This window comes from Centrocercus urophasianus, unplaced genomic scaffold (genome assembly GCF_019232065.1).
Source record: "Centrocercus urophasianus isolate 14NV4802_14NV808 unplaced genomic scaffold, USGS_Curo_1.0 seq_27, whole genome shotgun sequence".
Taxonomy (NCBI): domain Eukaryota; kingdom Metazoa; phylum Chordata; class Aves; order Galliformes; family Phasianidae; genus Centrocercus; species Centrocercus urophasianus.
The window spans coordinates 1,579,729-1,596,441 of record NW_024884833.1 but is presented as its reverse complement, the minus strand read 5'-3'; the positions used below and the strand labels follow the sequence as shown (position 1 = coordinate 1,596,441).

Sequence of the window (16,713 nt, the reverse complement as noted above, 5' to 3'; positions counted from 1 at the left end):
ACCAGTTTTTTTTTTTATACCTTATTTTTTTAAAAATTTTAAACCCATTTTAAATATTATAACACGAATTTTTTTTGCTAAAAAAAAAAAAAAAAAAAAAAAAAGGTGATACATAGATAAAAGTAAGCTACATGGCCTGTTTTTTAGGGAAAATTTTAGTAATTTCTCTTGTGCTTGAGCAGGAGCTATCGGAATTTGCTTATGAGGGTTCCTTGTTGAGCATTAATATTTAACCACAATATGTATAGCTTGATGGTTCCTTTTCTCTTTGAGTCAGTCTTATCATAAGACAGATTTTACTTTTACTGTCACTAACCATCAATCTGACTTGTGCACAAATGACCAAGTATGTCTTTTGCTTTGTTTAAACATTTTTATTTTTCCTAGTTTTAGTGAGGAATGAAACAGCAATAACGGTTTCCCAGATATTCTCAGTGACTGAAACTAGTATTTACAGATACATAATTCCTTATTCCATTTTTCCACTAGGGAGAAACTCCTCTTCAAGGAGATAGGCTTCCTTGGCTTTTTAAGATCTACTGCTTCTACCTTGCATATTGAAAAGGAGTGTCAGCTCTCAGTCACCAAATAATTCATATGCAGTCTGCAGACATTAAAATTTGAAAAAGAAGCAGTAGAGAGCTTTGAAGCGGAATTTCCTTTCATTAAATTAGTGAATATGACAGGGTTATGTAATGTTCCAGAGGGAAGAAGTGGTGTACGTCACTAACCTTTTATATTCAAGAGGCTTTATGCTTTTTATTTGCTTCTAGAAGAAGGCTTACTACTGGATTAACTAGCAATTTTCACTTTTAACTCAGGCAGATTAAGCCCCAACCGGATTTCACCTGTAATGTAAATAAGAAATATTTAGCAATATGTGCAAGCTTGTCATTATTTTGTTTTATATGGAACATTTGAACACATGCTGATAGTTAGCTTAAAGACATATGCACACTTACGTTAAATTTTTAGTTTTTATTGTTTGGATTTCCTATAGGCATGTCAGAGAAAAGAAGAGAGTTCTTGCCCTTCTATGAATTTACTGTATCATGGATTCTTAACGTTATGTCTTCGTCTTTCAGTGCTTCAGTTAAGCAAGTATTCATGCTTTCATGCTTTCAGTTAAGCAAGTATTAGAAGCTGGCTGCATAATTCTCTTTTAATAAACTAGCATGAACAAGAATGTTTCCACTGGAACAAATGGAGATATACTTGGCCAAATAAGAAACAGACGCAAATTTGTAAAATTGATCCATTTTGTGTAGTGATACTTAAAATAAACTTGTAGTAAAGATAACATACATATTGTCACTGGCATTGAAAACTCTGCACAGCACTCAGGGCTGAATGTTGAGAGCTCTAGTGGGAGCCCACATGTTTGCAGAGGAGATTGGCCTGGATGGTCCATCAGCCCTGGCTTCCCTTCTCACTGAGCATGACAGCACTCTGCCAAGGCAATAATTACTGCCAAGTTTCAGTTCTACAGCAAGTGTCTCAGTAATTTGTCATGAGACTGACTTAAATTATTGCCTACAACATTCTTAATAGAAAACACATATAAATCAACTCTTCAGCTTGGTCCTACTTGGAGAGTAAATAAGTCTATAGTACTCATTAAACACTTTTTCACAGATTATTCACATATTCACATATGCTCTTCGTATTTGGGAACATCTGATTTATCCTGGTTTTTATAAACTATAGATGAGAATGGGAATGAGGTGTGGGGTGGATGATGTTAGCTGGCAAATAAATGTCAGCTGCTGTCTGCGCTGGTTTGCATTCCTACCATGTCCCTAGGGCTCAGATAATGTCTGTCTCTAGAAAAGCATGCATAATCCACAATGAAATGAACTGGTACCAAGTTCTACACAGCCTAAAGGTACAAATTAGGAATGCGCTATTTTAACATCAGACCTTTTGGAAAATGTAACCTACCTCATCTACTTATAAAGTCTTACTTGCAATTATGTGAACAGATTTCATATTTTAGGCAAGAATAAAACCTAGTAAACTGATGCTCTCCATTGCAGAAAATTTGAAAACATAATGATAGTTTCGAATTTAATTTTCCTTGAGAAATCAGGAAATAATAATCTTTTTTTTTGAGCTATTTGCTAAATTTGTAGTGGGCATGTTCTGGCTAAATGAGAACTGGGGAAATAATCAGTAAATTAGAGCAACAACAACAAAAATAAAGCCCACAAACCCCAGACCTTTCTGACCTAATTTTCTCTTCTAGTGTCATTTTTTCTAGAAGAATACAAGTAGCAGAAAGAAGACTATGAGATAAACATTTTAAATCAATTGCAAAGTTTTTAGTAGTGTTGTCTTAAGGTCTGAGTATATAAGTTGTGGAGCCTGTAAAGTGATTTTCAGGATTTTCAAAAACCTGTGTTTCTGTCACAAGAAATCATTGTAAACCAAAAGGACCAAAATCTTCAGCCTGAATTAGTTGGCTTATCTGGATTCCATTGAATAGTTCAAGGATGAAAATCTGGTAATTTTAATTCACAGATTGATATTTGCTCTGAAAGTAATGTCTCCTTTTTGTTTCCATGGAAAATACAGAGCACACAAATAGCACAGTAATACTATTTTAGAGAGCAAAATCTCAGCTACAAAACAGTAGTTCTTAACGCAGTCACCATCAGTAGCTATATATTTTCACCAGTGATGAACAAGAGCCTGCATGACAGACTTGTAACAAGCTGCATCAGAGGAGGTGACCCACACTGTTGCTGTCACCATTGCTAAAGTGCATCACCTACAGCTTCACTCCACCATTTGGTCTTCGTAAGCATTCAGCAAGAGTCAAGAAATGTCACTGGGTGACATTTATTTCACATAGAGGAATTAAATTACACAACTTTTCTTCTTGCCTGCTTCAACATCAGACACCATTTTGTCAGACCACCCCTCTGCTGTCATCTTTTTGTGGGAACCAAAAGTAATGAATGGAATGTTGGCAGCAGTGTTCAGCCTCTACTGCCAAACTACCAAAAATACAATTCTGATACCATGATGTCACGAGCCAACATAATAAAACAGGAGACGTTACTTTTGGAGGAGCCAAAGTATTCAGCTGCTCAAAATACGATGGCACGTGAAGATTATACTTTTGCAATTCTTCATGTGGAAGAATGTGAGGATCATGCAGTTTTGGAATGTTTATTAAGAAAAATAGGAACACTCAGCAGATTATGACTGACAGCCAAGAGATTTTAGAAACACGCCATGAAGTAACTTTGGGATTCCTTGATCCAGATTTCGTGAATGTAAGTTCTCACTTGTCCTTAAAGAAATAAAAAGCCAATTAACTTTCTTACATATCAAATTTGCAGGTGGACTTTAAATGCATGCTAGAATTAAAGCAAATAATTGGTTATAATTATGAACAGTCTAATAAATTTCACAGATTACGATTGATGAGTAAATTAGCAGTTGTAAATGTTGTAAATGAATATGCTTTGACAATACTTTTAAAGAATCAAATGGCACACAAAGTTTCCTGTTAAATGTTGCACATATATTTAATGTTAGCTCACAGTAAAGTTAACATTAGAAAACTTAAATCATTTTTGATCATAGAATCATAGAATGGCTTGGATTGGATGGGATCTCAAAGATCATCAAGTTCCATTGTCCGTACCTCAAGGAGGGTTGTCAGTTGCTAGATGAAATACTAGAGCAGACTGCCCAGGGCCCAATGTAACCTGGCCTTAAACACCTCCAGGAATGGGGAATCCACAAACTTGCTGGGCAACCTGTTCCAGCACCTCAGCACTCTCTCAGTAAAAAACTTACCCCTGACATCTAATCTAAATGTCCCTTCCTTTAGTTTAAAACCAACCCCTATTTTCCCCATTGAAAAAGTTGATTTCCATCATTCTTATAAACTCTTTTTAAATATTGGAAGGCCACTGTGAGGTCTCCATACAGCCTTCATTTTTCCAGGCTGAACAAGCCCAGTTCTTTCAGAGAGTCCCTCCTCTTTTCTGGAGACGTGCTTTAGCTCTTGGATCTTTTCTGTGGTCCTCCTCTGAACCCTCTCCAAAAGCTTCACAACTTTCCTGTGTTTGGGGACCCAGACATGGATGCAGTACTCCAGCTAGGGCCTCTAAAGGGCTGACAATCACCTCCCTTGATGTGCTGGCCATCCCTCTACTGCTGAAACCAAGGATACCATGGCCTTCTGATCTGCAAGCCCACATTGCTTGCCCATGTTAAATTTTTCAACTGCTAAGACCGCTAAGTCCTTCTTAATAAGTCTGTTCTCTAGATGTTCTTCTCCCAATTTGTACAAATATCTGGGATTACCTCAAGCCAAGTTCAAAATCTTGCACTTTGTTTTGTTGAACTCATTAGGTTCGCAAGGGCCTACCATTTGAGCTTATTTAGTTCCCTCTGGATGATATCCCTTCCTTCTACTCTATCAACTGCACCACTCCAATCGGTGTCATCAGTAAACTTGCAGCAAGTGCACTAAATTGTGTAATTCATCATTGATAAAGATGTTGAAGAGTACTTGTTGGTTATTTTGGCCTGTTAACATAAAATGCATAATGATTTCTGGTAAGCCAGGTGAACACAATGACTGTGAATGTTGTCAAGTGGCACGTGGGATATATAAAGAATATTTTGAGTTCCTTTTTTTTTTTTTTTCCTCTCTCTTTTTATATATTTATTTCCTTTGTTTTCAGCAAAAGATTCTTATTCATGTCTAGTATGGCATGGGAAGAATGAGTTTGGAATTTCTAACAAGGAATGACTTAGAGCCAGTGATATATCCCACTGAAACTTGATGCCACGAGACCAGTAACACATAAGAGATCTGTAACATATGGCAGTGATTCTTGTGATGGTATGAGTACACTGCTCCAAACTGTCTGGACACCTGCCACACAGTATTGTTTATTTTGTGATCAGCCTGCCTTTCTGAGTGTCAGATGAAAAGATTCCTTGGGAAATGTTGTGATTGCACTATTTCTGCCTGTTATTGTATTAAAAAAATAATAATAATAATTAAAAAAAAAAAAAGTCTTTACGGACAAAAAGTTACTATAATGTTTCAGGATACTTCTGAAACATGAGTTTATGGTAATTTACATGTAAATACAAGATATGAATGAAGCATCTTATCTTGATTTTTTTTCCCTTGAAGGCTTTCTACTTACATAGCTTTCATATCATGAAGTACAGCAAAGAAAATGATAAACCATAATCCTTGAAAATTTTTATTCAAATTTCATGAATTATATTTCATGAATATGAAAAAAAATAATTGTAAGTTGCATTGCAGTACACTTGGACCTTTCATACAGAAAGTGCAGAAATAAAACAGTGTTAACATCTGCATTCACTATGTATCTTGTCTGCTGAAATCCCACATGCTGAGCTCTGTATGCCTGTGCTGCTGACTCTCACTTTGACTCTCTTTACTGTTAAAGTCCAGGAAGTCTTATGTACATATTCATCTATTAAACCAGAGGATATATCTCCATAAAAATGTCTCACCTCAAGACAAGTTTTCAGTAGTTATAGAGAGTAGACTGAACTTCTAATTTAAAAAAAATATATATCTTTTTATTTATTTATTTATTTATTTATTTATTTATTTATTTATTTGAATGTAAGGGAAAAATATAATATGTCCTTAATGAACAATGCCTAGTATATAGCATTTTAATTGAAATTATCAGACAATTCCGTACCTAAAAAAGTATGAATGAATAGCTAATTCCATTTACTACTTTGGTATTGTACTGAAACTTGCTAAAAAGGAAATAGCACAGAATAAAGAGAAATCTTATGTTCAGGGAAAGGTATGAATAAGTTCTAATCCAGATCAGTTATTTAAGTGTCTTATTAGTAACGTATTTTCTGGAGATGCAATACGGAAGAAGATAGCGCATTCTTTCTCAGTGGTTGAGAACAACTTCAATTTCAAAAGTTCTTGTGTTGTCTGATGGGATAGCTTGACTGCTTGTGAAGCAGCAGCCAAATTTATTTGGCTTTCAACTCCTTTAGTAAGTTAAATCCCAAATTAAAGTTGATCCGGCGATTTTCCCTTATATGCTAGGTCATAATATGTAACTGTTCAACAGTTGTCTTATGAACTTCTGATTAAAAAGTGGATAGCATCAGCAGTGCATGGGCACCCTCAAGTCTTCGGTTGCAAAGCTTTTGTGGTAATCCCTAATTACAGAAGTCTTCTACTGTACACTTCTGCATCAAAGTATCAGTGTTCAGTATCGACCCAAATATCTGGGAAGGAACAGACAGATGAACAGGCTAAAATAAGAAACAGTATTGTTTTAATAGCCAACATTGTTCCAGTTTTGATGATGCCCAGAAGAAAGCCTGAGTAAGAATATAAATGAGTAGCTAATTTCAACTGAATTTTACTTTAATTATGCTACTGCTAACATAATTTTACTAGCATGGTTTTACTAACAGCTTTATTTAAATGTGACCAGATAGAGTTTCAGTAATGCTGAATGGCAGTCATACAATTGATAGTAACCTACTACTTCTGATTTCTTAGCAGATTTAATTGTACTGGAAGATTCCCGTATAGATTGTGACTGTGATTTATAAATCAGTGCTGGAGAGAGTATCTGTTGGACTTTGTGCTGGTATTCTTATGGAACACTGAAAATAGTTGTCAGTTCTCAATCAAAATTACCCTTACTTTAATAAGCATATCTGTGCTCACAGTGTAATTGTATTTGCTATCAGAGTGCCTAGCAGCTTAGGTCAGAATCAATGTCAAGAAAGTGACAGCACTAATTGTGCAGATAATTTGTGTCAAACTTTAATTAACAACCTTTATAAAGACGAAGGCAACAAATACAATTTTTCTTTTTCTTTTTTTTTTTTTTTTTAATTTCCTGGGCATGATTTCACATACTTGTACACTGATGATAGTCAGTTTCTACATGAACACAAAGGTTAAATAATGAAAAAGTGAATTGCATGTGCTTGTCTTTCTCCATGGCTAGCTGGCTACTGTCATCAAAGGCATAACTTCTTTTGACCACAAATGAGTTTGTTCTCATAACACCTATTAAACATAAAACCAGTATTATCTTTCTACATATAATTGTATTCTTAACAAAACAACCTTAAAAAAATAGTTTCTCTTGAAAAATATCTACAAATAGGGAATTACACTATTATATATGTATATATATATATATATATATATAGTATAGTATATATATATATGTTTGTCTTTTCCCTCTCCTACTTCAAAGGAAGTGTTGTTAGTTCACAGATGGTCCAGCAAAAATTGACCTAAGACTGGAAGCACACTATTATTCTTCAAATACCTAGACAAAAACAAAGACATGTTAGCAGTTCAGCCCTATTTCTGCAACTTCACTAGCTCTGCAGAAATATGTAAGCATTCTTTAATAAGAGACATGACAGTTTTAGTCCTGCATCAATTTTTTTTCCCTGAATCATAGATTGATTCAGAAAACTGGTTATATTTCTAATATCAGTGAAGTTTTGTAGAAAAAGTGTATTTTGGGGTATACTGTTAGATAAATAGCATTGCAGTTTGCATAGTTTTGAATGTGGAGTTATGTTTATTTTCTGTTCAACAGAAATGGTAAAGGCAAATTCTGTTACAGTATAAATTAGTACAAACTCTGTTTCACTTGCCTCAGTTGCACTTATAAAGAATTTGTCTCTGAATGTCTGATAAGGAAGAAAAAGATTCTATTTCTCCATTTTTTTAAAAAGTATTATTACCATTTAATATGGTACATTGCATGAAAGCAAAAGCATGCAAACCATAAATATCATGGTGATTGACAGTGACACAAAACTAGTAGTAGAATGCATTTTTATTTGTGTATTTTGCAAATCTAGTTTAATGTGGTTAGGCATGCTTGTTGTTTATTTCAATTTTTTCCATTGTTTCTGTTTTCTTTGTTGTTTAATTATCTGGAGTTCCCCTGTTCTCAGGATAATAAATAAAATGTTGCAGAAATGAATGCACGACATGGTTGTTGAGCTGGTAATGGTCCTTGACCCTGATAATGCATAGCAAAACTGGCAAATTTTTCAAAATAAATCTTGTCTGGAAGGAAGTTACTTTATTGATGCTGAATTTATGAGTTTGCCAGTTTCTGCATATATTAGTGAAGCATTTATTTAGAACTGAAAATCTTCCTGTGAGCTATAATACATAGTTTCTGTGTGCTGGTGAACTTCCCCAGACAACATTTTTTCTTTCATTGGTTTGCAGTTCAAGAGTGAATTCACAAAATGTCAGAAAGAATAAAATAGAATGATGTGCATCAGTTTTCACATGATGGCACACAATCATAATTTGTGCCACAGAGTATCAGCATATCTGAATCAGTCATGTCTCTTTATGTATCAGAGAGCTGAGTAAATGCATGTGCAGAAAAGGATTCAAAGCTAGCAGTTTTGGTGAAATCCAGATGCTCCTCATCAGAATACATTTCTGTCTTTACTGTGGTCCAGGCATAAAGCCTGGACACATAGGAAAGGATTTTCAGTTTCGCTGCTCTAACTCTGTTCTTCTTATGTTGTGCATTTGGAGATTTTTTTCCATCAAAAATACACTTTTGTAAGTTCCCCACAGCAGCAGTGGCACACTGTTTTGCTGTGTTCAGTCTTGCTGTTGCACTTGTCTTCAGATACCGTATTTATTACTGATGAATATGAGACAAAATCAGCACAGCAAATAGTTTAAGGAGGCTAGAACTTTCTGCGAAGTTGAAAATATAACAATAACCATTTTGCCTGAACATTCTGTTAAAGAAAAAAATGCACTCATGAACAAAACATTTTTACTGTTTTTTTTAATTTTATTTTATTTTATTATTATTATCTTTTTTAATGGTATGTTGAATGCTACAGGTTGGTTAAAATAGAATCAATTAATTTAATAAACTTGAGACATTTTTCATGTTCCCATATCTAACGTAGCAATGTAGCAATACATTCTGTTTTATAAGAAAGACTACATCATATTTTCTTGGCATTTAAAATGATTTCAGGATTCATATAAGTGTTACTTGGACGCATACATTCATACATGCAGTCTTCTAAGATACTGTCATTTAAATAAAAATGTTGACAAGAAATAATGCCTTCGGGAAGGCCACCTCAGAAGAATAGGCAGATAGACATTAGAAATGTAATGCAACAAATTGGAATAAAAAACAAGTACAATATTTGTACATAAATGTCAGTACTAAGGTGGAACGATGAAGACAACCAGAGGCTGAGAATAAAAATGAAGCAAAAATTGAAGATGAGAGCAAAATTAGTTGTTTCAGAGCCACTACATATAACAGCTTACAGCTGAAGACAGACCATAGATCAAAGAACTGCTTTTCTTTTTTTTTTGTAATGATTTTATTGACCCTCTATACTCCATGTAATGCGAATCAGCATCTCCAACTATACTCTGAAGAATACTCATTACAAAAGAGAATTAAGTAAATATATGAAAGAACTCTTTAACATCTCTGTACTGTGCTTAGACTCTCAGACTTTTACATTGATTTCTCAGAAATCTTGTCCTGCACTAGTCCAAGTTTGAAAGTGTTGTTTCTTAAACAATCTGATGAATTTATTATGCTCTACAAGAAAAAGGAGGTAAGAGAATAATTGATAAAAATATCCTTATCTACTTTTTAAATGACTTCTCCAGTTCTCTCTCTTTTCTTGTTCTTGCAATAGTTTTATTTTTTTTCACTTCTTTGTGACAGAGTAAAATATTGTGGGAATGAACTGGAGTTTTACATAAAACTGTGCACAAGCATAAATCTCACTTCTGTTATAGTCCCTCTGCATAAGCTTTTAATACATAGGTATTTACCCATACCTCTTCAAACTTAAAATATTTTCACAGACTTTCTCTGAAATGTCACTGATTTTAATGGCTTAAAGTTGGAAATCCAGCTTTCATGACATCCTGTGATCATATCATCAAGTAATGAATCATGGTATAATTTAAGTTGATAGATGAGCTCATTTTGCAATAGATGAGCTCATTTTGCAACAGAAGGCAAATAGATTTTTTATTTATAACTGTGATAAAATATAATGTATGGTCTTGCTACTCTGATGGCATCAGATTTAATAGTAAAATCTGTAAGTACTTCCCTGACCTTTTAGTTATTTCTTATTACTTTTTCTTGCAGATGAATACTGTCACTGAAGAAAGAAGATATTTTATTCTATTCATTTTGAAATCTTGATGTGTTGTTTTTGTTGGTTTTTTTTTCATGATTGCTACTTAGATTAATTTTGTTTGTTTGTTTGTTTGTTTGTTTGTTTTAGCACCACCAAAGTTTACAAGAACACCTGTTGACCAGACAGGGGTTTCTGGAGGTGTCGCTTCATTCATCTGTCAAGCCACAGGAGACCCAAGACCTAAAATTGTCTGGAACAAGAAGGGAAAGAAAGTCAGCAATCAGAGATTTGAGGTATTAGGTCCATTGTTCTGTTCCTCTGAAAAACTTAAGTTCCAACCTCACTTCTAATCCCAATATGTGTGCTCTATTTTCATAGATTAAACAAAGTAGCTATGATCACTGGGGATAACTTAATGAGTGCAGACTTGTGAATGTTCCATTTTTCAAATTGGTTACACACAAGCACTGTTAAAGGTGAAATTATCACTGCCGCTTTATAAACCAACATAATTTATCTGGTGAGCCTTGGCATACTTCTGTTCAGGTGGCTAACTTTTCTGTAAAGGAGATAAGGAAAATTATTTGTGCCATGATTATTGTCCACAGAGAGCAAACCACCTCCTTCTGTGATAATGTGCACCAAGCAGACCTAGCCTGATGCAGCCTCTGCTGCCATAATTGCTTACCACCACTGCAGATAAAGATGAAAGGGACATTACAGTTCCTGCTGCTTTAGAGGAAATATAAAATTTGTTTGCTTTTGATTCTTTTCTTAACAATAACCTTGGGAGAGGCTATAGAGAAAGCTGTTTCCTCTCTTTCCACAACATTCAATTAAAGGAAATAGTAAAAATAATCTTTTCAAAGGATACAGTTTCTTTGGGGAAATAAAACAGCAAATAACATTCCCTCTTTTAGTGTCAGGAACAATTAATATAAAGTATTGATTGACCTTTAACGTGAAGAAAAAGTTCAGAAAATGAGTTAAGTCATATATAACAGACACTAAAATGGGGCTAATAGTATATAATTTCCCCTGTGCCTCTTCTCTATTTTGACTGTTAAAAAGCATATACTTTGCATCCGGAACACCTAGGTGGTTTATAAAACTGTTGTGACGCATAATTTTTAAGTGAACGATAGAAGATGCAGATACAAAACTTGAATGAACATTGAAGTCTTCTGCGTTCATTTTAAGTAGTTTTGAGGAAGCCTATATCGCTATAGGCATAGCTATAGATAATGACTGTATTGAAAAATAGTGCTTTGTAACTGAGAATTGTTATGCTCATTGCATATGTTGTAGTTTCCACGGAAATAAATAGAAGGTATTACTTGAGCAACATGCATAATAATATTTCCCAAATCTGTACTTTTTTTCTCTTACTCTCAGCGAAAGTGGAGATCTGATAGAATATTTGTGTGTAACTTAGACATGCAGACACAAAGATACGTGCAAACAAGCATATACGTAAATTGTTTTGTTTATGTATATATAGAGTATGGTGAAATATGTATTGCTTTGTGAAAAAAAGAAATGTAATTAACTTGTATTTACAAGTACTGTTGTCCTGATGGTAGTACTAACATATTTTATTGACAAATTTAAAATCAGCTTAGATTATATAGATTACTACTATTATTTAATTATAGGGAAGACCTTTCCAGCGTTTGGAATTCTGCATTACTCACCAATACATGGCATAGTTGTGTCTGCAGGACAAGGAGATAAAAACAATAGAATTCAAATTAATTTAAAGGAATTAATTAGAATAAAAATGTGTATTTCATTTTTTCTTATATGAAAATGGCTGTCTCTTCTATAAATATTGCAGTTTGAAAAACTAAATATGTAAGTTGTTTATTTAGTCCTATTACTTAGTCCTTTAACTGATACATGGTTTCTGTTGCATTTGTTATAAATTTCCTTCCAACCTGTGGGCTGAATGCATAGTTAAACAAACTAGTTCTATCTTGTTCAGAAATTGTCAAGCTTTTGTCACTTGGGAGCTCAAACGGTGAAGTGCAGCCTATAACTAGGATGCAAGAATAGCCTGCAGCAATTTCAACTAACATATGATGGTAAAGCTAAGGGAATGATGGGAGACTGCTGATGGACTTCAGGATAAGAGAACATTAAGTTACAGAATACATTCTTACAGACCTTGTTAGGTCTTTTGTTGATGGTGGTTTGCTGTTGTTACTGTTGGTGCTCTTTTTTGTTTATTGGTTTGTTTTTCTTGTTGTTTCTTGAAATTACCTTGGAGTGGCCATTGCATGTCCAGCACTGTATGTTATACCCAGCATTGTCTATATTCCTACCAGTGTTAAATTTGCCATGGTATGCATATACAAAAAAGGTTCTGATGTCAAAAATACTGGCAGGTCACTGTTCATGTACAGATTAATGGAGGGATAGGTATTTGTAACAACATCTGTGACAGCTGTTGTTTCCTTTTATAGGTAATAGAGTTTGATGATGGGTCTGGATCAGTTCTCAGAATACAACCACTGCGCACACCACGAGATGAAGCTATTTATGAGTGTGTGGCTTCCAATAGTGTCGGTGAAATAAGTGTGTCCACGAGACTCACTGTTTTACGTGGTAAGTTCTTTCTAATCATAGTTAATTTACTTCTTAGAGAAAAAAGTGATTTTAAAAGGGAGGTTTCACTCCAAGATAGTAAATCACAAATATTTTCGAATGAGTGTTGTTTTAGTCCTGATACTGTTAAATATACATAACGTATAACTTGGTAATGGGAGACCAAGGAAGAGAAATAAGACAGGAGAGCATTGTGCGTAACAAGTTACTTATGTTATTTAATGAACAAAAAGAATGCTTTATGAGTACATCTGATTTGCATTTTACTGCTCTTCTGGGTAGCTTAGCTTTGTGTGATCAGCATTTACACGGAAATTGGCCCAATTAAGAGTGACCTTGAAAAATTACATAAGCAGATTTTAGAAGAGGGTAAGCTGCTACAAGACTTTTCCCCCAGGACAATATACGTAAAAAATGTTTTTTTTTTCAATTTCAAACGTTTATGTCACCTGTATTGTGTTTCTACTTCAGTAAGAAGTTTTTGAAGGTAGTAAAGGAAAATGATTTTATTTTATTTTTTAACTATCCCTCAGGGATAAGGATATAAATGTACTGCCAAGTCCATTGTCTACATAGTACTCATAGTAGTAAGTGCTAGCAGTGAAATGACTTGAATGTCTCATTATGTCTGCTGGAAATAAATGGAAACTGGATTTGGAGACACTTCTTGAAATATGACACTCTTCAGCTTTTATGGCAGAAAATTATTATATACAGTTGTGATATCACATGGCATTATTTGATTTGTATAATTAATTGCTAAGAGCTTCTTTATATTATTTCTATTATTATTCATACTATTTATGTTAAATAGATCCTGATCATTGCAGGGGCGATTGGATCACATGTCCTTTGATGGTCACTTTCAACTCAAATGATTCTGTGATTCAGTATGAACTAATAATGATCAGCCTACTTGACAGAATTTAAAAGAAAAAAAAAGTGTTAAATATATTTATATGTATATATATATATATCCTTTTTTCTCAATAGAATTAGTGAGACATGAATGTAGTTTTTCTATTAAAAAAAAACCCAGAAAATATTTATTTCAATACTTGTGTTTTTTTCAGTAGTGGATAGTCGGTGTCAAAAAAGAATCTTAGAGGTAGTCTGATATAAACAAATTTATTTAATGTTTAAATTTGTTATATCTAATGCCAGAATCATTGCTTCTGTTATCTTTTAAAAATTCTTCTCAGTCTAGTGAATGAAAATTGTAAGACTAATTATTTTTTATGCATAGTTTCCATTAAATACAACCATGCGTCATACTGTCTTAAAAATTAAAGGAACGTAAGGAGGAAATTAAAAACAAAAAACTAAAAAATCAGTGGGAAAACTCAGGTTCATTCCTTGCCTATATAATCTCTTTAAATGTATTTACAAATCTCTGACCCATAGAGATCTGTTTCTTTTCTATTTCTGTTGATTATTAGATTGTTAGGCATATGTGAGCTTCACTACCTTTTCTACTCAAATATTTCAGCAATGTACTCACAAGGTAAACATCAGGTTCTGCTTAAAAAATGTTCATAATGCTATGCATATACAAATGTTAAATAAACAAAATATGAATACTATTAGTTGTTAGGTTAAAAAATTGTCACTTTAAATTTAAATTAATTAAAAACTGTTTGTCTAATTAAAATGTATTGTCTGAAAAAAAAAAAGAAAAGTAACTGTTAGTTGTAATACAGCTTTTCCAAATGATTAAATATCTTTTTTGCCTCAGAAATAGATTTACATATTTGAGGCAAAGCTGAGAATATGTGTGAGTTCTTGAACTGTAGATTTAGATTTAGATAAATGGGTAACGTCTGAGAAAGGAAGGACAGACAGATCATCAAGGCAATGTAATGAAGCTTTATCAGGCCTAAGATTTTGAGATGCTTTAAATTCAGTACCTTGCTATGTTTTTTGTTTGTTTGTTTGTTTGTTTGTTTTTCTGTGACAAACAATAATGCCAAGTGCATTAGACTGCAAGATAAATAATTCTATTATAAGCTTCTACTTTGCAGTCTTAGACAAATCTTCATTATATACAGTCTTCAATAGCAGTCTTGTGTAAAAGGCTCCATTTGATTTTATCACTGTTGGACATTGCCTCGCATAACTCCTTTAGGAATAAACATATGATACAGATGTGAAAAAGAATTAAACAAATATAATCCAATACAAAACAGATTGGAGTGTCTTTCATCTGCGGTCCACTTAGTTTTAACTCATCCCCAGTGAGTGGATGACTCCTGACTGAAGAAAATACGCAAGCTATGCTATGCTCCAAATGTTTTTTAAATGTTTCAGCAACGGTGTTGTTACAGACCCAAATAAGCAATTATACTAGATCTTGTACAAATGGGGATCTTGAGAAGGAAGTCAGATTTAACCCATAGTTCAACATACACATATATGTATCCTAATGCAAAAGTCTGGTGAAATGAAGACATTTACAGCAGATGAAATATCAACATATATTCGTTTATTATAATCCATTTTAACTATTACAAAACTCTTGTATATCATAGCACATAAATGTTTTTGCCAACACACGCATCTTTTAAAGCTAAACTTGACAGTTTTTCTATCTGCAGCTGAACCAACCATTTTCTTCACTAAAGCTTTTACACACTTTTATTTTGTTCTTGCTCTTTGAGCAAGTTATTGTACTTGGCTCTCTAGGAACTATGAATATAAATAAAGTTGCTAGCTTTTGGCTGTTGAAGTTTTAAAATGCATAAAAAGTACAGGAAAAGTGACGTTATTCCAAGGCCTCAGCAGAGACGTGATAGGGCCTTCTTCTTTTACTGGAGTAAATCAGGGCACATTCCAACACAAGTTAAACATTTACTTTCTAGGCTGAACATAGTATCTATGTGGTCCAAGAGTGAATGTCTTAGATAAACTAAAACCGCTTTTGATTTCCTATAGATAAAACTACAGCAAAATGCTGAATTTGACAAGAAAAAAAAATTTTTTTTTTTTTTCTTGTCAAATAGGGTAAAGATCTGGAAGGGTCTTTACAGACAAGAGGAGTCTATGCTACTTCTTTTGGAGGTCTTCATTTTGAAAATTTATACTGAGAATCATTTGAGTGAAACAACGCTTTAAGTCATTCATTCAAAATTATCAGTTTTCAATAGGCTATCAAAGGCTATAAAATGTAGGAAGTTTCCAAACACTGGTAATTGCAGATGTAGTTACTTTTATTGTTCATTTATTTATTGTTAGATCAACCTAAAAACTGTTCTTCTGTGTTGTTTTCAACTTGTAAGTGGTGGATAATAGATAATTTTAATGACTATACAAAAGTTTTTCTGGCAGGTGTTACGTGCAATAATGTATATTGTTCAGGAAGAAGGAAAGGAGGTACTTATTTCTGGCATAATAGAGAAACCAGCAAAACTTACATGGAGTTCATTTTGAAGAATTTGTTTTCATTTTTCTTTCTGACTTCTGTCATGATTCAACCCAGCAGGTAGCTAATAACAACATAATCACACCCTTGGGATGAGGGAGAAAACAAAATAGAAATCTTGTGTTAAGATAAAAACTATTTACTAACACAGAAGTAGAAGAAAAAATTAAGACAAATAAATATCTCCATAATGCAACAACCTACCACCTGATGCCCAACTAGCAATACAACAATACAGGCTGATGACCTGCTAGCGCAAGGTATATCTAATGCCTAGATATTTACTATCACTGATGTTTGCATTGTTTTACCTATTACTATCTAACAAGAGTGACTACACATGTTACTTGAGCAAAAAGGCAGTTAGCTTTCTCTGCCCATTATTCTCTCTATCATTGTTGATTATATAGTGAGTTATGAAATTATGAACATTAAGAATCTTTGTAGCACAAGCACTGTATAAGGAAGGAAACAGGAAGGGGAAGTGACTAGGACAGATA

General features: G+C 33.6%; 1 protein-coding gene across 1 annotated transcript in view; it reads left to right on the top strand.

The window, feature by feature from the left end:
- The window catches only part of PTPRD (protein tyrosine phosphatase receptor type D), a 278,606-nt gene that overhangs the window by 56,591 nt on the left and 205,302 nt on the right, over positions 1-16,713 (top strand). The window contains exons 2-3 of the mRNA XM_042826904.1: positions 10,336-10,481; positions 12,654-12,795. Coding sequence (XP_042682838.1) covers positions 10,336-10,481; positions 12,654-12,795 — 288 coding nt within the window. The remainder of the gene's footprint in view (positions 1-10,335; positions 10,482-12,653; positions 12,796-16,713) is intronic.